Source organism: Corylus avellana, chromosome 4, assembly GCF_965113065.1.
Source record: "Corylus avellana chromosome 4, dhCorAvel1.hap1.2, whole genome shotgun sequence".
NCBI classification, from domain to species: domain Eukaryota; kingdom Viridiplantae; phylum Streptophyta; class Magnoliopsida; order Fagales; family Betulaceae; genus Corylus; species Corylus avellana.
In genome coordinates this window covers 8,787,745-8,808,597 of record NC_142493.1, presented here as the reverse complement: position 1 = coordinate 8,808,597, position 20,853 = coordinate 8,787,745, and the positions used below count along the sequence as shown (strand labels likewise).

General features: G+C 38.6%; 1 protein-coding gene across 2 annotated transcripts in view; it reads right to left on the bottom strand.

Moving 5' to 3' along the window:
* Window positions 1-354: 354 nt before the first annotated feature.
* Window positions 355-20,853, bottom strand: part of HAF01 (HAC13 protein (HAC13)) — a 63,310-nt gene continuing 42,811 nt past the window's right edge. For both annotated transcript variants that reach the window (XM_059589369.2, XM_059589370.2), the window contains exons 15-22: window positions 15,779-15,982; window positions 14,124-14,330; window positions 11,753-12,233; window positions 10,820-11,004; window positions 10,569-10,688; window positions 9,340-9,396; window positions 8,189-9,256; window positions 355-947 (exon numbers count right to left, since the gene is read on the bottom strand). In XM_059589369.2, coding sequence (XP_059445352.2) covers window positions 597-947; window positions 8,189-9,256; window positions 9,340-9,396; window positions 10,569-10,688; window positions 10,820-11,004; window positions 11,753-12,233; window positions 14,124-14,330; window positions 15,779-15,982 — 2,673 coding nt within the window. In that variant the 3' untranslated portion in view covers window positions 355-596. The remainder of the gene's footprint in view (window positions 948-8,188; window positions 9,257-9,339; window positions 9,397-10,568; window positions 10,689-10,819; window positions 11,005-11,752; window positions 12,234-14,123; window positions 14,331-15,778; window positions 15,983-20,853) is intronic.

The window sequence follows — 20,853 nt, the reverse complement described above, 5'->3', positions numbered from 1 at the left end:
TTACAATAATTAGAGCTATATCTATTATTACACAAGGAAAAAAAATAAAAAATTTGTCCATCTTTTTAAAAACATAAAATGCTCTCATTAAAAAGTTAAAATAATACTGTTGAAATGAAATAATATGAGTTTATACAAGCTCAATCGACCTGAGCTAAGTTTATATGAGTTCGGCTTATTTAATAAACGAACCTAAATTTGTTTAATAAACAAACCGAACTCAAATTATACAAGTTTAACCCAAGCCAGTGTTAACAATTTGCTGAAATCTCAGATGAGTTGAGAGTCCTTTGATGAAAACCAGAAACCAAAGGCCTGGGTGATTTGGTGGATGCTACATACAATTTCATGTCGTTGATTAACAAATTGAACTTTTATATATACAAATATGTACAAGGGAAGCAAGTGTTTTTTTCTTGTTCATTTTTTTTTTTTTTTTTTTTTCCAAAATATTTTCCCTATGATGGATGCAATTAAGGCATATCCACTAACTATGAAAACCCCCAAACAATTGAAAAAAATTGCTCCACCAAAGCCGGGGGGGCCTTCGGGCGAAATAATTGATCTAACCTAGCATCAGTGTGTGCCAAATCCATTCAATCTATACCAGCTTCGGCTTCGGTTAAACTTTCATCATTCTCCATTAACAAATAATCACAAAGCTCCAAAAGCTGATCAGCAAGAGGGGGAATTCCGGGATTGCGGCCGTCGTTGTATATGTGGGCATTATATGTGATCTGCCAAACATCGTGCCGGAAATCCTCTCGGCTCCGGTAATGCAACTTCCTGACCTTCTCCTTGACTGTGGACAGATCCATGGGGTGTTGTATGATGTCGTAGTAGTCAGGAGCTTCCTTTTTGGATACTGGTTTTAAGAAAAGATATGACACCTCGTACCTGTCTTTCAGGGCCTCCACTATGCGCTCCAAGATGTTTGCCAAACCAACCTGTGGGATAATTAACCAAGATTTTCACATAAATAGAAGTTCTATGCAAAATAATTCCAACATCATTTTATTGAATATTTGGGTTCACCATTCTATATAATCAGCAAGAAACAAAACTAGAGGGATCAGCAAAAACAAAGAAAGAAAGAAAGAATAGAAGAAAAACGAAAATGCAAAGATACGACGTCAAATTCTTCTTTTCTTCTTGTTTTGGATATAGCCAACAAGGATGGGTTATATATCTAAAGCAACTAATATTCCAACCTTCCCTATACCTTGACAAAATTCTCTCCTATTTTTCTAAACTACGCAAATCTCAGTTTCACATGATACATGTCATTCTAATTCGTCCCAGATAGAACTGGAACCCTCTAGTGGCACAACCAAAATAATGAGAAATAACAAAATCAAACATTTGAATATACATAAATAGCTTTATGATAAGGCCCATTAGTTTCAGGCCGCTCTTCACCAACCTTTCTTGCTGTCACTCACCGCTCATAATTGTGGTTTTCTTATACTTGTAGATATTCCAACCCTTCTTGCTGTCACTCACCGCTCATAATTGTGGTTTTCTTATACTTGTAGATATTATTTTGATTTGCAGGTTATCATGGGGCTATGGCATTTTTTTTTTCCAAGAGGAAAATCTCTCGCATAACCCACAAAATACCAAGAAAATTTTCAAGGAAATCAAAAGATTTTTTTATATTAATATATAATCAAAATTCATTAAAAACCAAAGGGTGCATCTAGGTATACAGGAAATATAAACACACACAAAAATAAATAAAAAAATAAAAACCTAACCAAAAAAAAGAAAAAAGATTTAAAAGTCATAAAAGCTACAAATATGAAAACAATCATAGGCAGCTATCCAAATGGAAAAAGGTGTAAAAAAAGAAACCTTTTGACTCCATCATTGTCCTCACACTGTCTTCAAAGCTTCGATCATTTCTCTTTCTCCAAATACCCAACATCAAGTGGGTAGAATCATCTTCCAAATAACTGCACTTTGAGGACTATCAAAGTGCCATCCAACAAGCAAAGAGATCTCTCACTCAACAAGACATGACCCACGCTAAATCGAACAAACTGAATATCAAGTTCCATAAGTCACTAGTTGTCTCACAATAGAGTAAAAGATTGTTAAAAGTTTCCCAACTCATCTTACAGAAACAACACCAATCTACCACAATGATACACCACTTTCTTAAATTATCCAAAGCAAGGATTTTACCTTAAGGGGACAATAAAGGAAAGAAAGCTACTCTCGATCTGAAGAAATACTATTAATTGAAAAACGAGGAAAAGAATTCTAACTCCCAATCATGCGCCGCTGTAATGTTCCACTAAGGGGAGCCATTAGAGAACTGAAGATGATCTACCACAGATGCATCCCTAAGGCAAGCAATGCTAAAGAACTCTAGAAATGCTACCTTAAGGGGCTGCTACCCAGATCACACGTCATGCCAAAAACTAATATTGGAGTCGTCACGTACCTCAAATCTAGTATATATAGAAAACTCCTCCCAACCCCTCCTATTGAACTTCCAGAGACCCATCCCATATGACCCATTGACTATGTTAGAGCACCACTCACCCCACTGACTACCATATTTAATGTTCACTACCAATTTCCACAGAGCTTCTCTCTCATAAGCGTAACACCATAACCACTTCCCTAGAAGAGCTCGGTTGAACATGAGCAAATTTCAAATCCCCAAACCCCCCTTAGAGATTAGAGAACACACCTTGGACCAATTTACCAAGTGAAATTTGAGCTCTTCACCTATACCTCCCCACAAGAAATCCTATTGTAACTTCTCAATTCGAATGGAAACGCTAGCTGGGAGGGCAAACAAAGACATGTAGGTAGGCAAAGGCAGGAAAGCGTGGAGTTGTTTTGTCTCTGTGATCTATGGGGACAATTGCCAGGGAAAGAGGGAAAGTTTATGGGCTGATTTAATTTCTTGTTCTTCCCTTTTCAGAGGCAGCCCTCGGCTGGTGCTAGGTTATTTTAATGCCATCAGAAACCAGAATTCAAGGGTGGGGGGGGTTCTCGGGAATGACTGAGTTGGATGGACTCCCTTGATGAGTGCATCAATGAAGCAAAGCTTGATGACTTAAAGTTCAGGGGTAATTTCTTTACATGGTCTAATAGGAGGGAGGATGGCCCCATTATGAGGAAACTGGATAGGGTATTGGCTAATGATGATTGGGAAAAACTGATTTTCAGGTCCCTTTGCCTTTATCACCATTAAAACTGACCTCATCAAATACCTAGAAGATGAGCAAGAAGGATCAAAGTCCAGTAAAAGGATAAGTTCCCCATTTTAACAACTAAGGCCCACGTAATAGACCTAGGGTCTGCTTCTACAACAACCGGCCTAGAGACGAGAGCAACAAACCCCAAGCCATCTACTTGGCTGGCGAAATAAGCCACTTCTCCAAAACCCATAGCATCAATAGTATCACCAACACCATAGGGCCCATTCTTCAAAGCAACCATCATTGTCTCCTTGCTGGCGGTTTTACAAAAAACGAGAGAAAACAGCTACGAAAGTGGATCCGGGAGCAGTACCTTAGATACAGAAACATCGGCGAAAAACCCCTCTAGGACTATGGCCCCTAAAACATCTATTCAGAGCCAATTGAAGACATTGAGCCACTCCTAGCAAGATCAGAAGCCCTCACAATTCTCCCCTCCATGAGGGGCTGCAGCCGCAAGACAGAACATTGATCTATAGGTATGGAAGCCTTGCTGAGAAAACTCTCCCTAACTGCTCACAACAAAGGTTTAAGATCAACAGCAGAGACAGCAGCGCTGTGAGGCCTGCTAGGTCCTCTGGGCTAACTCAATCAAGAACTTGGGCCCTTCACCTCCCAAAATAGAAGGACTTGGGCCCGATGGCTAAAATCCCACTGTCACTCTGCTTGAGTGAAAGTTTAGCATTGGGCTTGAAAAAGACTTGGCCCAAGTACCACTAGAGACCATCAGGGCCTTGCCATTAGAGTCTAGAACATAGTGCGCCACTGAAAGCAAGCCTAAAATGCTCGCTACAATGGGAGCCTTAGAAGGAATAATGCCTACTGGGTTGGGCTTTGGCTCAGCTACCACTACACTCACTAAGTTTGGTTTGCTTCCTAGACCACCTGGGCCCAGACCCAAATCAATCCACTCAATACATCAAGACACAACCGTTTTCAAGTGAACCAACTTCTCTCTAAGGATATGAAAATCAAAAATTGCACCCAAAAGTCCCATGTCCTCCCTCAAGTAGACACCACCAGTAGAAGATCGGGAATCCTCCAAACCTCCAGACATTGCCTGCCCAATCACAATCTGTCCTTTAGGAGCAAACACATCAGAATTCCAACTATACCCTTCCTCGATGAGGATGACGCCGGAAACTTCCTCGGTCCCGCAAGTACCTCCGCAAACAACCCATTCCCACCCCCCTCGGCTGAAGATTTCAACACCAGCACTGACCGACTTTTGCCCAAGCCCAGCGACAAATGGCTACCATTACTAACCCTGGCAGACCCACCACCATATAACAATTGGAGGAATTGCACAACCGAACGCAACTCGGAGGCGAAGACCCCTGATCCTTTGTCACCTCTACCTTCCAACACTAGGATAAATCCAGTCCATCTACCTCCATCGTACTCCACCACAACTAAGAAAATCCCATGCTTATTAGAGCAGCACTGGGCGAGGAGAGCTGGGAAACAAACTTCGGAGCATCTCCAAAACTCCTTTGTCCCCTCCTCTAGAACCAACTCCTCTACAATGGCCAACAACCAAGAAATATTCACTCAACCCAAGCAAATGGAGTGAATGTTACCTTCAAGAATCCGTAACACTGAAGACCTACCCTCCACCTCCAACTCAAATCACTTGGATTCAATAAAACACCACCTTGACAAACCCATAAAAGACAGTAAAAAAAGGGAAAAAAATCTCAAAATCATACCATCAAGTTATATACTGTTAGAAATGAGTTTTGGGCCTAACTCAACCCTAAAGTTAGCTCAAGAGTTGAGGTTTCCCCTCACCTATATAAATGGCACATCTCCTTAATACCCAGGCAATGTGGGACTTCCAACACGCCCCCTCACGTGTGGCGGAAGGACATCCAAGCCAACACGTGCGACAATGGGTGACAGTTGGCCACAGCCGATTGGACTAGGCTCTGATACCATGTTAGAAATGGGTCTTGGGCCTAACTCAACCCTAAAGCTAGCTCAAGAGTTGAGGTTCCCCCTCACCTTTATAAATGGCACATCTCCTTAATACCCAGGCAATGTGGGACTTCCAACATATACCCTTCTTGTTTTCAAGAAAATAACAGAAAATTTATTTTTACGAAAAGCCCCAAAATACTTCAACTCAAAATCAGATTAAGGATCAAAACAAAAAACTAGAAATGAAAAAGGGTTTAACAGGGATTAACAAGATAACAAAATGGCACAAACCACTTAGGCCTTAAACACATCGAAATAGACCCAAAACAGCCGGCCCTCCTTCTCGCTCTCCCTTTCACTATCCCTCTAGCTCTACTTTTCTCTCTATTACTATGGATTCAAAACTGTCACAACCAACCTTGCTGCTGTTGAGTCAACCCACCAGTGTTACTTGCTCAACGGACAACTTCCCTAACCCAACTTCCAAACCCCCCATCCCCTCAATTTTTTTCCACAAAATTTTAAAGCCTGTGACTCATACCCAGTCCCAGCAGCGTTCAAGTCTTCTGGCTAATTACAACAACTCTTGACCAAACTATTGACATACAAGGCAAATGAGGAACGGAGTGGGCTGGGGGGATCGAAGTGGATTCCTTGATTCCATCCCACTAACTAAATTACAGCCTTACAACCCTATTTAACAGATATTATTAATGTATTACTGTTATTATCATCAGCAATTTAAAGGATATTGTTATTGGTGTTATCATGCTTATTATTATCATCATAATTATTAGTATTATCTACATTTATTTTTCACTAGAAAGCATTTGGAGAAAGTGCTTGGCATACTACTACTACAACTATTATTATTACAATAATATTTGATTATTATTAATACTGATACATACTACCACTACTACCATTACAATACTTTTTTTTTTTTTTTTTTTTTTGACAAGTAATAACCAGTCTTACTTTTTACAATACTTACTTTTTATTATCATTACCATTAATGTTATTATTATTGTTGTTGTTGTTTTTGTTGTTAGGGGTGGGCACGGGTCGGGGCGGGGCGGGTATCCGGATTTTTCTCACCCGCCCCGCACAGTGCGGGTTCTGGAAATCCCAACCCGCCACCCGAGCACAATGAAGAATATCCGCGCGGGTTCGGGTGTTGCGGGGCGGGGTAGATCGGGTCGGGTTGTGCGGGTTTGGCGGGTTGTGCGGGTTGGGTTCTCTCTTCCTCAGATCGATCCTCTCCTTTCTTTCCTCTGCAGGTTTCTTCTCCTCCTAAACAAACACAAGTTACACAACCCCTACATCAAAACCCTTGAATCAAACCTAAACCAAAGAACTTGAAATTAAATCTGGATGAGGGAGAAAAAAACTTGAAATCTGGACCAAGAACTTGAGATCTCTTGAGAGAGAGAAAAAGACTGGATTGTGGTCTAGAGGTGGGAGCGGCGCAGTAGACGGTGGCCTGAGGATGTCGAGCGGCGGCGTAGACGAAGAGAGAAGCAGACGAGAGATGGAGAGAGAGTCGCTGATGAGAAAGAGAGAACAGACCATAGAGAGTAGGAGATGGAGAAACGGCGCAGGAGTAAAGAGAGGAGAAAGGAGAAACGGCGCAGACGTGAGAGAAGAGAGAGAGGAGAAACGGCGCAGGAGAAAAATGATGTAGGGTTAGGGTTTTTTTCTTTTATACTTAAGTGGGCCTGGGCGGGGCGGGGCGGGGCGGGGCGGGGCGGGTACCCGCAAGGAAAAAATTTCAAAACCCGCAACCCGCCCCGCCCCGCGCGGGTTGGGAAAAATCCACCCGTACCCGCAAAAAAACACTTAAAATCCGCGCGGGGCGGGGCGGATCGGGGCGGGGCGGGGCGGGTTTGCGGGTTGGGCGGGTTTTTGCCCACCCCTAGTTGTTGTTGTTGTTGTTGTTGTTACTGTTGTCATTGTTATTATTGTATAATTTCCCACCAGAAAGGGTTGGGAGAAGTATCTAATCTTGATTTCACCATTAACCATTCAACTCATAAAAAAATAAAAAAATAAAAAAAATAAAAAATAAATAAATAAAAAAAGAACAACAGTTTGATAGCATTAAACCATAAGTATCCATTTTCTTTTTTCTACTGTTTCTATTTTTTATTTTTTAATGAGAACTTCCAATCATCAAGATGCATACCTAATCAAGTGATAAGACTGAAAAAAATCGGCTCTTATCAAAGCTTGAGTTAGAAAGAAATAGAAGAGGTAATGTGAAGAAACATTGATGAAGAATTAGAAGAGGTAATGTTGAAGATTGTGACACAAGTTTGGAGCTCTTGTCATAGTTATTTTGCGGTGCAATGAGAGAGATGAGACCTAGAAAGGTATCTTACAAAGAATGAAAGGAAATCCTAATAATAAGAATGGGCTCGTTTGGCAATTCCTTTTAGGATTGCTTTTTGCTGTTTATCAAAAAAGTAAAAGCATTACCAAATAACTAAACACACAAAACACTCAAAAATACTTTTACCTTTATGTCACATCACCAAAAATAAATAAAAAACACCTAAAAAGCATTGTCAAACGAACCCAATATTTTGTAATGTTTTCGAGTTGGAAGGAGAGGGGATCGCTAAACCTGCTCCATTCCGTGACCCAATTGAGGATTAAAATCAAAAGCACCAGACTCCCCCCATCATTTCATTGGCATCCTAGCTCATTCCATAAGGGTGGACCACCCTTTTACCAGCCATATTGGCACTGTTAATAATATCTTATAATTTATTTATTATCAAAGAAATAATTCCAGCAAACCAACTGCTAAAAGTGTTGGTCCTGAAGCTATGTAGGTCTCCATAAGGCAAGATGGATGACAATTTCATCCACACTCAATTGAATAGAATTGACCCTTGCAATTGTGACCCGTACCTATTGTTTATCAAGGAGGTGAGAAATCATATTATATATGAAAAGACCACTATCATTGGTGATAATAAAGCAGCATACACGGGGGAGAACAGTGCAGAAGAAAATAATAGCGCAAGCAGGAATGAGCACAGTACCTCTCCTCCTCTACGACGCTTTGTTGGTGGGGCATACTCTGCACCATACCTTCCCAACTCAACAACAGGCCTCCTTTTTGTACTCCGGTCTCTCTCTGGCTTCCTTTTATCACTTCTTGTTCTGGGGTCCTCTATATACTCCTCTTTTATTTCAGACCTTTTCTTCTTCTTTTTCTTCTTCTTTGCTTTCTGTCTTTCTTCTTCCTCCCTCTCTCGTCTAATTGCTGCTTCATATCTCTTGATCTCAGCTAACTTTTCTTGCTCTTCTAGCATCCTCATTTCATCCTCGTAAAGCCTTCTTTCCCTCTCTTCTCTCTGTCTCTCTTCATTTCTCTGCTTCTCTTGCTCTTCCCACCATCTTCTATCCTCTCTAGCCTTCCTTTTTGCTGATTCCTGAGCCAAATACTTATTATCCTGCTTCCTATGCTTCTCAATGTTGGACAATTCAACTATTCTTTTAGTTTTCCTATACTCAACGCCAGTGCTTCCATCCTGACTGACCTGGTCCACATCAATAATCTCTTTTGGCCGTTTGATTATGATTTTCTTCTGAGGCTGCTCTCTATCTGTTTCAGTTTGTGGCCGTATCACGATAGAGCGTTTATGAGATTCTGGCTGATCTTTCGCTGTATTTGTTGGCGGTCGTATTACAATAGAGGGTTTAGGGGTCTCTGCATCTTCAGGTTTTGTCTTGTTGGGAATTACTATTTTATTAACCTTGACAATGGACTTCCCAGTATCAGAATTGGAAGTGATTGGCTGGTCTGAACTCGGTGCCACTTCAACCGAAACATTATCAGATACCTTGTCAACTGAGCCACATTTAAACTTCACTGGAAGAACTTTTGCCTTCAAACTAGATTTTTCACCCTCAGAAGCTTCAACAACAGCAATTTTGGTCGCACTTTTTGGAATGAGCTTCTTTGTCTGAGTTTTCTGCTGGGATTGACTAGAGGGATCCAGGGATTTCAACTTTATAGATGCCTTTTCCAGATCAGCAGTTTCAAGGTGTGCTTCCAGATCTTCTCCATATTTGGGGCAGTTCTTGTTTGTCCTCATATGTCCAAGCTGGACATCAAAAAGTGACCAATCATACTTTATTGCTTTTTCCAAACATCATAAAAACTCTGAAGCAACTTGATATTACATACCTGACCACACGCCCCACAGACAAAGCTTTCTCTTGCTGACTTCTTCTCTTTAAAAACCTGGTTTCACTCGGGGAGTAAATTAAATTGGATTTGGGCACGAGATGGAAACACTGAAGAAAATCTATGACAACCACCCAGAAAGAAGCATGTAATTTTCACATTACAACCATATATCAGATTTTCCATTAGAACAGATATGTACTACAATTAAGTAATATGTCATATGCTCCTGCAAAATGAAAAGCAGTTTCGTATACATATGAAATGGCATCCACTCAGAGGACAGGATATTTTTAAAGGGAACCACTGACAGTTCAAACACCAGATCTACGGAAAAACTCGTAAATCCATAATTTGCCTCTCTTTTCATGATAAGTTAAATGGATAATAACAGAGTGCAACCCCAAAATTCAGGTATTCTCAATAAATGTTTATAAAGTAATTCTTGGCATTCTTATTAATAAGTGTCTTCAACTTATTTTTTGGGCATAATTTCAAGTGGAAATAAAGATACAAAGAATTATAACAAAAGTATACTAGTTTCAGCCTTTGAGTGAACCTAAGATCCATTGGTCTCAGTATGGCACTTTATATATTATGCTGGGTCGTTTGATAGTTACTGCTAGTGGAAAGTAGGGGCCTCCTACCAAACTGATGTACATACAGTAACAACAAATCACATCAACTAACTTTTAAGAAAGTGGACAACTGAAATATACGTTAACTGCATGATATTTTTCCATCAAGAAATATCAAGAAAATAAGTAAAAGAAATCTAATTCATTCCTATTAAAATTCAAATGCTTTCAAGCAAAACTTAACTTAACTAAGCCTGAATCCTAATTAAAATGGGATTGCCTCCATGGATTCTCATCAGCTAATCAAGATCAACTACGTGTATACTTTTCCATCATTTTAGTCATAAATCATACTCTGTATTGCCTCCCTGTTTGTTAAAATGTTACTAACAAAACCTAATACAAAACCCATAGTTTCCCAACATTATTACTTCTCTTATCAACTGGACCTACCGATCATATTTTCCACACTTTTAAAGTAAGAAAAGCACAAATGAGAAACTACAAAATGCAAGTTGGCGAGATGAGGATCCTCATGCAGCATTTGTAGTAGTTGATACTTTAAAGATTTTCTAATGACAAGAATTTCAGTAAGGCAAAACTTCTTAATGCCATCAAAGACGAAAAAATGAAGATGAATGAGGTCACTACCTTTACTTTATCTCCTGATATTTTGAGTTTCTTACTGACTAGACCTATATTTGCGATGTCATTCTTTTTAATTGCATTCACCTTTCCATACTTGCTTCTTTTCATGAGAACATTTTCAACCTGCCACCAAAACATACAGCAATTTCTATTATCCTCAAATCAACCTTCATACGCACCTCCATATGAAGGTAAAACAGGTGATCTAAAACCAATATGCACGAAAGTGTAACATAAATGTAAATCAATCATACCTCCTTCACGTCATTATTGAAATTCTCTTTTGAAGTATAGGAACCATCAGGTTGGGCAATACCAGCAATTTGCTTCATCCGATCTGTATTCTCGAAAGCAAAATTTGGTTGCGAGCCCAGAGGCAGCCCTGCTTCCTCCCTCACAACTCTCATCTTTTTCTTCTTCCTCCTCTCAGCATCAGCATCTGCAGAAATTTTTGAGGTAAACATATATCAGAAGTAGAAGTTTTTATGCCATTACAAAATCCACCAGAGACATGCCAAAAAGTTACACAATCAGAATGGATTTTGAGTGCTATCTGTTTCATTCATTGACAAAAAGAAATTATCCAGAATTATAGAGAGATGATTGATGCATGCAAAAAAGGCCTAACCAATTCCACAGGTTTCGCAAAATTTTGATTTATCCCACTCAAATAAATAAAAGAAATCAATTCCACAGGTTTTGCAAACATTTAGAATGCTCCATAAACTATGATGCTAAGGGAGCATCCTCTAGGCGAGGGAAAGGCAAGACTCACGCTTTCTAGCGTTGAGTGCCTCGAGGGGTTTTGGGTTTGAGGGCTTGTCGGGGTTTGGATTTGAGGACTTTGGGTTCCTTGCTCATTTGGAGCCTCTTGTGTATACTGCATGTGTACTTAGGAGCGTCTTACGCTTTTTAATACTTATCAAAAAAAATAAATAAATAATCACAATTCAGACAAGAAGACATTTCCTCCATTTGATCTTCTCTCAGTGTAGCAGATATATAATGATTGCTAAAACCCAGAAAGGCAAAAGAGTTTGACCAGAGAGATGTTTCCAAAGTAAAATAAAGAGACATCAAATCACTGTTACTCCTACAGTGTGACTAAAATATCCATACCATCCATGAGTAAAATAAAGAAAAAACAAATCACGGTTACCCCTATAGTGTGACTAATATATGCATACCGTCCATGAGTAACTTGCACAATTCAGCTGCTTCAGCTGCGTCATCTTCCTTCTCCTCTTCTGCCTGAGCTGAGGATGGGCGTCTTCTCATTTTAAGGCCCTTAACACCATCTACTTTGTCATAGTTGGATTCATAGTTCCCCACTTCTTCTTCACATTCCTCTGCATCAAGAAGATTCTCTAAATCCCCAGCAAAGGAATCCAGATCACTGTTTCCCTCAGAGTCGCTCTCATTTTCACGATCTAACACAGAAAGACTCTGAACTTGTCGCTCCCAAATTTCCTGACACTTCTCTCTTGTCTGCTGCTGCAGTTGAAGAAAGGACATTCGCTGGCCACGTGCATATTTGCTGATAGTAGTGGGATCAATCTGTACCCCAGATGCAGCTTGCTCACTTGAAAGCTTGCGTATCATAGCAATCCGATGCCACCTAGTCAATTTTGCAATCTCTTCCTCAGAAACATCGAACTTTAGAAGAACCTGGAGATTGATATACACTAGGATATTAAAAATACGAACTACTACAATAGAACACAAGTTTTAGATTGCAAAAAGAGAAACAAAAAATGTTGTGTAAAACTAGGACATACCAGAATGCTACTTATCAGAACAAGAGCAACAAAAACTATTGTTCTTTACCAGTACTTGGGATAAAAAAGAAAAGAAAAAAAAAAGAAGAAAAAGTGAGACGTTCACAGTTCTGTGCTTTGCCCAAGGATGGCAAGTACAGTGGTAACAGGAAACCATATGACATGATTTCGTGAGGAAAAAAGCAGTCCAACTAGAGATAATAAGAAAAACTAGCAATAACAACTTGACCAACTATTAACTTCCAGGCATATCACCAATACATGCATAGATAGCAACCCCTGCATCATACAGTTTCTTTAAAGCAAACAAGTATCCAGATTACTCTTGATATAAAAACCCAAACAGTAAATAAAAAATGCAAAGTATAATGTTATCTCTTCCAAGAAGAGTGTTAGACTTAATTAACAAAAGCTACAACAATGCAGTCACTATTCAGCGGTGGAGTTCTGCAAGCACAACACTTTAGTACAAGGTTCAGAGGCTGGGCTCAATACTGTATTTTAAGTATACATAATTTTGCTAACTTTTAAGTGATTTTTTAGATCTTTTATTGGCATACCAGTGTTTTTCCTCAGTTGAATGTTTTATCCATTTCGATGTGTGAAGTAGATAATGAAGAAATTACCCTATGACCTAAATTTCCTCCAAATTGGGTTGGATGAATTTCCTTTAACCCAGTCTATAAATTTGACATTTGTCCCTTAGCATGTAAGAAGCACAAAATTTTTTAATTAGCAAGTGAAAAGCACATTACTTTTTAATAGAACTATTAAAAAACATGTGCTTTTGACATGCTCAAGAGACACATGACGATTTTATAAATTGAGTTGGAGAAATAGTTTTATAGATTGGGATTGAGAAATTTGGAGGAAGTTTTTGTCCCTAACGTAAACCTTAATTTAGATTCTAAAAAAAAATACAACATTAGGCTATTACCTAAATCTAGTACAACTTTGTACTAAATTGTATATGACATGTCCGCATACTTCATACTTGTACCCAATTTTGAATCATTGTCCCAATGTCCCATGTTTTCAACGTTAAGCCAGTAAAGACTTAGACACATACCCATATGTGACTCCAATACCCAAGTCCATGTAACATAGAACACTACCATTACACCGCTTTATTCAATTACAAACTATTGTTTCAGAGAGAATATTTCATTAAGCCTACGAATTCAACAATGCATTAAAGCAGATGCTTCACCTTGGTTCTAAGTTTTTTCTTGCTTCAACAGAAATAGTTAAAAAAACAGGGGAGTTTTCAACACACTCGTGTGAAACAATCCTTGTTCTTTTTGAACAATTTCAAGTGAAACAAACCTTTAATTTTGCAATAGTTATAAGAATAGGGTTGATTAGAAGGCTATTAGTACATTGCCTGCTATGTTTTGTGTGATTTTACTATAATGTAGCAATCAAAATTGAATGATATTTTGGTAACTTTCACGTGGACTGCAGTGGACCTCTAGTAGTCCACCAGTTTGTGTTACTGGCCCAAAACAATCTAAAGTTTTACTAGTCAAAATTTCAGGATTATGTAATTTCTACGTCAGAATTTTGAGCACAATAAACCTATATATGTCCTTTGTGTTACACTTTTACCTCGATTGAGATCAGCATTTCTTTTTTTTCTTTTTTTTTCTTCAGTTCTATATCTATCTTAAAGTTTAGCAAATTTGGAAAGAAAAAGACGCCCGTCATCAAAAGCTTAATGAGCTGAGAGGCAAAATGAATTCGACCAAGCCAAATTGAAATTTTCCTGTAAATGACATACCTCACGTGCAGCCTCCATGCTCAATCTACGAAGATCAGCATCTGTTCCGGTAACTGTGGGCCCTCCTCGTCCAGCAGTTATTTTCTTCTTCATCATTGCACTTGACATTGGTGCCTTTGGAACAGTCCGGACATAGCTGAAACCTAGGCCCCGACCAGACGGATCACCGACACCAGTAATTTCCAAACGCTCAATATTTTCTTTGCCCTGCAAGAGAGTGAAAAAAAAAAAAAAAAAAAAAAAAAAAAAAAACACCTCAGTTAGACAGTGCATGAGTTTCCAAAAACAGAAAACCATAAAATCTCCATATAAAATTAAGACATGACGTTTTCCACAGGCTGAGAAAAGTTTCATGCAATAAAAACATCATCATCGCAAGTCTGATAAAAATGCGCAAATTGCCTTTGACACTCCTATCTTTTAGTTCAGAACGAATAAAGTGAAAGGAGCAAGCACTAAGTACACCCCCACATTCTCCAACTTTTTTTTTTTTTGATAAATAATGTATATTCATTCGAAGTGCAAATTAAAATGGCAAATTAAATGTATATTCATTATCCAACCTTAGTAAATGTTTTTGAATCCAAAGCAATATATAATGTTAAGTTTAACATTCTGTGCCACAACTTTAAGCAGATCAATTCTCCCCCATCATCAGATCAAACTGCTATAGTTTGGCTAGGAAAAAGTGGTTGCCTTGCCCACCTTAAAAAAACATTCTTACATTTTTACAATGCAAAACTGAGTATTGTCAACAAAATAAGTGTAGCAAGTTGCAAAACTGAGAAGCATCATTCTTGTATAAATTACTTCAAAAGCTATGTAGCTGCCGCAGATGAAATAACTTATTTCTTGGCAGGCAGGAGTAAGAGTCAAATCACTGTGAAACTTTTCCCAAAAAGAACAAAAAGAACAAAAAAAGGAAAAAAGAAAAGTCCCCCAGAAAGTGGCCAAACATGAAGAATTCAACTCTCAAGCAATGTAATAAGCACCAGCCAACCTAAAAATTGGAGAAAGTGAACCTCAATATATAACTCAACCCAACGATAAGGGCCCTGATGTACACATGGTCTTAATTTAGAACCCATTTCATTTACTGCAGGCAAAAGGAATCACTGTGGCAGTCAATTTTCAAATACCAAGATGGGTTATAAGGGCAGTGTCAGTCCCGGGAGCCGTCTGGATCAGGTGATCAGGTAATTAATCTACTTACACTCTTCTAATTTTTAAATTTTCAAGTGATACATCCCAATGTCTATTAGCAGCACATTTGACATCAGGTCAACTTCAACTAGACAAAATTTTGAAATAATTGCCCATTGTGGTAAAGTTTCTTGAGAGTTAAAAAAGCCGATAGTCATATACTATCAACAAAGAAGCATAACAAGTAGCACTGCCTACTTCAACACACAATCACCAAGATGGCATACAAATTTCACAAACGGACACAAATTTTCTACAAACTACCCTCTAAAAGTCACATATGTCCCTTAGAATGTGAGAAAAACAAGTTTTTTAATAGCATGTGCTTCTCACATGCTTTTTTAATAGCTTAAGGACACATGTCGCATTCGAAGCTGGATTTTAAGGAGTTTCCTACAAACCAGTTAGTAGGAAATTTTTGTCCTTTCATAAAATCAGATAACATCTTTTACCTGAATAACACAGGTAAAAAAATTGCTACTCAAGTTCCATGGAGTTATCTGCAGCTCCCTCTCAATGTGTGATGCAGCAGCCAGAACTATAGCTTCATCAGGGAGCCGACTCATTGCAGATGAAATAGAATTAGGCAATGTCGCAGAAATACCCAAATGTTTGAGCCGGTAGATACCAGCTTGCATGCTTTCGTAGGCACAAACCTAAGCCCAAAAAAGTTCAAAAACAAATGTCAGAAGCTTTATGTGAAGAGACGAAATAAGCAATTATAGGGCACAAGCTATTCCAGTGTAAAATGTAGTGGATGAAATAAATGTAGCAACATGGGTGAAAATTGGAGGAATGCATCACACCATTTGTAGGAATTATTTAGAACTCATAGACCCAATACTGTTACTAGAACAATCACATGACATGCACACAGATGAACACAGTGCGCCCACAAATCTACAATAGAACCCACATGAAATCTATAGGTCCCTCTTTCATTTATTTTAGAATGAATTTTAACCCCCCAAGGGGTTGGCCCAAGTGGTGGAGGCCTTGGTCTTGAGGTATCATCCCTTCAAGGTCCAAGGTTCAACAACTCATGGCTGCAAACAATTCCTTGGGGCCACAATCCCGAGTGAAAAACTAGCGATTTAACCAGTTCCGTGTAGAAAAATTTTCGAGGGTGCGGTGCACGGGACCAAGGTTTACTTTGCAGGGGTGGACTCAAAGGGCCCTGCCTTGGAGAGGTTCCCCAACATAATAAAATAAAAAAATATAAAATATAACAAAAATAAAAAAGAAGAAAGAAAGAAAAGATTTATGAAGGGTAGAGGAGCATAAACCAAGTCCAGAGACATTATATGAGGTAACTATTAAGACAAACTGAAACTAGGTTAAGAAGATGAAAAGAAACTAGCTTCAATCATCTTCTGACTCTTAGTTTTCCTCCATTCCATCTCAACATCATCTATGCCTCTGACCTTAACATTCTAAAGCTTATGAAATAGGGGCCCATAAACTCCACCTCAAAAAATTATGCACCACCAATATATAAAGCCTAGGACACCCATATTGCCAATCACCATCCCAAACTACATGAAAAATGCTTCCTCATTTTAGTTTTTTTGATAAGTAAAATGCTTCCTCATTTTAGTAGAACATTATAGAACTTGTTTGGCGTTCAAAACACAAAACACTTCTTAAGGAACTTTTCACACCTACTTATAGGAATATTTTGATAAAATAGGTGCTTAATTTTTTAGATATAAGGGCTAACTTATTATTCAAAAAATAAATAAGGTTGGAGAGAGGTGGCCGCAAGGCTAGCTCCAACAAAGGAGAGGGGAGCCTATGTGGTCACCCAACATGTCAAAGGTGGATGTGCAGGTGCAGGGTGGCGACAACAGGCCAGGGGCACCCCTTTCCTCAATTGAGGGTGGCCACACGGCCACTCTTTTTTTAAAAGAGAATTTCTTAATTTTTATTTTTTAACAAGTAAGAAGTTAGCTCTACATCTACTTGTGCTTTCAAAAAATAAGCATGTTTAGTAATTGTTTCTTTGAAAAAACAACCCAACAAATTTCTTATAAGACCCCAGAAAAATCCTTTTTTTTTATTTTATAAGTAATCAAAATATCATTAAAAGTGCAACCCTGATACACAGGAAGTATACAAGAGAAACGTCTATCTAAAAGGAGAAAAAAAGAACAAAAAAATCATTAAAACTAATCATGAACGGAGCTAAAAATGCATATATTTAAGTATAAAGAGCATAATTTTTTTTAAAGAAAAATACTTCAGCTCCTTTAACGTCCTCTCTGAGTCCTCAAAATTTCAATGATTTCATTCCCTCCAAAGGCACCACAAAAGGAAAGAGGGCAACATCTTCCTCACGATAGCACTCTAAGAGCTACCACTCGCCTACTAGCAAGCAAACAAATCATCGACACGGCTAGGCATAACCCATGACAGCCCAAAGCGATTGAAGAAAGCATTCCATATGGCACAAGCAACCTCGTAATGGAAAAGAAGATGGTCTACGAACTCCACATTGCTCTTGCACATGCAACACCTATTGACCACAATGACATATCTCTTCCTAAGATTATCCATGGTAAGAATCTTTCTTAGGGCTGCCAACCAAGTGAAAAAAAAGCCACTCTCAAAGGAACCTTTATCCTCCAAATATTCTTTCAAAGAAAAGGAATGTCATCATTACATGTTAGGACCCTGTAAAAGGAGCTAGCATCGAATATCCCTTTGTTTGAAGGGGCCCACCAAAGCTTGTCTTCCCCTTCTTGTCTCACTCTATAGAAATATAAGATTTGACACCAAGACACTCATCTCCCAATCATGAGCTACTCTAATAAAGCTTACATTCCACTAGAAAGATCCAAATCAATTGCAACAAAAGCATCCTTCACACAAGCAATGCTATATAACTCCGGGAAAGCTTCCTTAAGGGCCATCTTCCCACACCACAAATCATCTTAGAATCTGATCTTGGAGCCATCTCCCAACTCAAAAAATAGTATGACTAGAAAACATCATCCACCCCCTCCTAATATTCTTCCCTAGCCCCACCCTATACGGCCAAGGAGATCAATATAATACAACCCACCCCAAGAACTTCCAAATTTATAATCCACAACTCTCCACCATGCCTCTCTCTTATACACAGTGCTACAACCATTTCCCTAAAAGTGCAGGATTGAACAACCTCAAGTTCCAAACCCCCAACCCTCCCTCAGAAATTCGAGAGCAAACCTTGGATCAACTAACAAGATGATTTTTGAACTCCTCAGCTATTCCACACCATAAGAAATTTCGATGCAGCTTCTCTATGTGATTTGCTACACCAACAAGAAGTGGGGAAAAGAGATATGAAGCACGTAGGTAAATTGGAAAGGGTGCTCTTTATAAGGGTAACCCCTCCACCTTAGACAAATACATAATTTTCCAACTAGACAACTGACGCTCAATCTTTTCAACTACACCATCCCAAATAGACTTGGCCTTATAAGAGGTCCTCAGTAGAACACTAAGATACTTCAAGGGCAAAGAGGAGACCTCACAACCCAAAATGCCAACCAACCCATCTACATTATCCACATTACACATAGGAAGCAATTCTGACTTAGCCATGTCAACCTTCAACCCGAAGACAGCTACAAAACATAATAATAAAGCACGCAAATAGCAAAGTCGATCACGATTGGCCCCACAAAAAACCAAGGTATCATCTGGGAATAAACAGTGTGATATATTAACCACACCAAAAACATATTCTCTAATGTGGACAAAAAAAAAACACTTCTCAACTTTATATCACATGAAACCATTTTTTCAAACCAAAAAATAAAACACTTTTCAAACATACCCTATCTCATTCTCTTATACACCTTGGCTAAGGGTTTTTCCCAATTTGCTACTACTTTATATATTCTGCAATTTTCTATTTTAACTTTCAATTACTATGCTTAACATTAAAAATAAAAATAAAAAACAACAAAATGGTATGAAATATAACCTGTAGAGAATGACTTACATATAGAGATTACGTAGGCTATTCTGAAATTTGTCTAATCACATCAACTCCAGCATTCAAGTAATGAAAAAGAAACAGCAATGGACTATGTACATGGCTCCAACAGAACTTTTCTGTTCTATAATCTTGATTGATATTTATTTATTTCTTTTCTTTATTCTTAGTTTTAATTTTGTTCTACAATTAAAATTTTGTTCTACAATTTTTCCTGGGCTAGCAGAAATACATGTCCACAGAAAATATGTTTGATCTACACAACACAAATCCAAGGGGCTACATGATATCTTTTCTTTTTCTTTTTTTGATGACGTTGAACCCCTCCAAGGTAAGGCCACTTCGTGTACCCACCCTTGTTGGGTAAACTTCGGAGCCGTGTAAAGCGCCCCCTCCACACGAATCAAGTAATACTCCGGCTTCGCCGGCGGGATGGCCCCAAGAAATTGTTTGTACCCAAGGGAATTCAAACCTTGGACTTGATGGAATGCCACCAAGACCAAGGCCCTTACTAGTTGAGCCAACCCCTTGGGGTTTTATCTTTAGAAGCCTTTCATCTTTTTATCTTATTCAAATGACATTTTGATACAATATTTACTATTTTTCGCTATGTATCTTGTTATATTAAGTTATCTTGCTCAATAGATAATGCACAATTCTTGCAAATGCTTGGGCGAAATTCAATTATAAGCGTAGCTTTTTGAACTTTCAGTAAATTGAACTTTAACAAACTATTTACAGTTCCAAAATATAACAGCCTTTTAACTTATTTCAGATTATGCAAAAGTTGTTGTCTTGACTACAGGGAATATTGTATTGTTGGAGAGGAAAGCAAGCAAAGTCTTTTCCATGATAGTCTGCCAATTATAAGTGCTAACATCAGCCAAATAAATTGTAACAGAGGACCAAAATATGCGTGCTTTGAAGTAGCCAGACCTGAAAGAAGACTTGTCTAATAATCAGTTCAGAAAGCAAAGGAGAAAATATCATATCATAACATTCAGATGTAAGCATCACAACACATAGCAACAGACAACAATCATTTTACTTTTGCTTTCCAAGATTGGGTATGTAGAATGGCCAAGATTATAACCTTATATATAACCCAAATAAAGAGCCAAGTCACATGAACAAGGTACAGACTCAAAACCTCCCATTTTGACCAATGCATCCTCAGACTAGCCTATCCTGTCTATTTCTAGATATGTGGTCAAACTCTTTTTGGGAAACAATAATAAATATTTACAGGTTGTCCCTTGTCTACCACTAGCGAGCTCTTCTCTGAACGACAAAATATGGAAGTCAAACCTATCAGTGTAGTGGTAAGATTGGGGGTTTTGGAGGGACTGATGCAACACAACTACAGTACTGTGCAGAACAACAAAAGCTGGTCAACATAAGTCTTGAGTTAAGAATCAGGGCTAGGCCCAGTCATAGAGGGCGTTCGAGGACTGGAATGATGGGTGGATGATATACCTAGCATCAAAATGAATGAAAGTAGCTCTCCATCTTGGGAAGATTGTGCCTGAGACTTGCTCACCT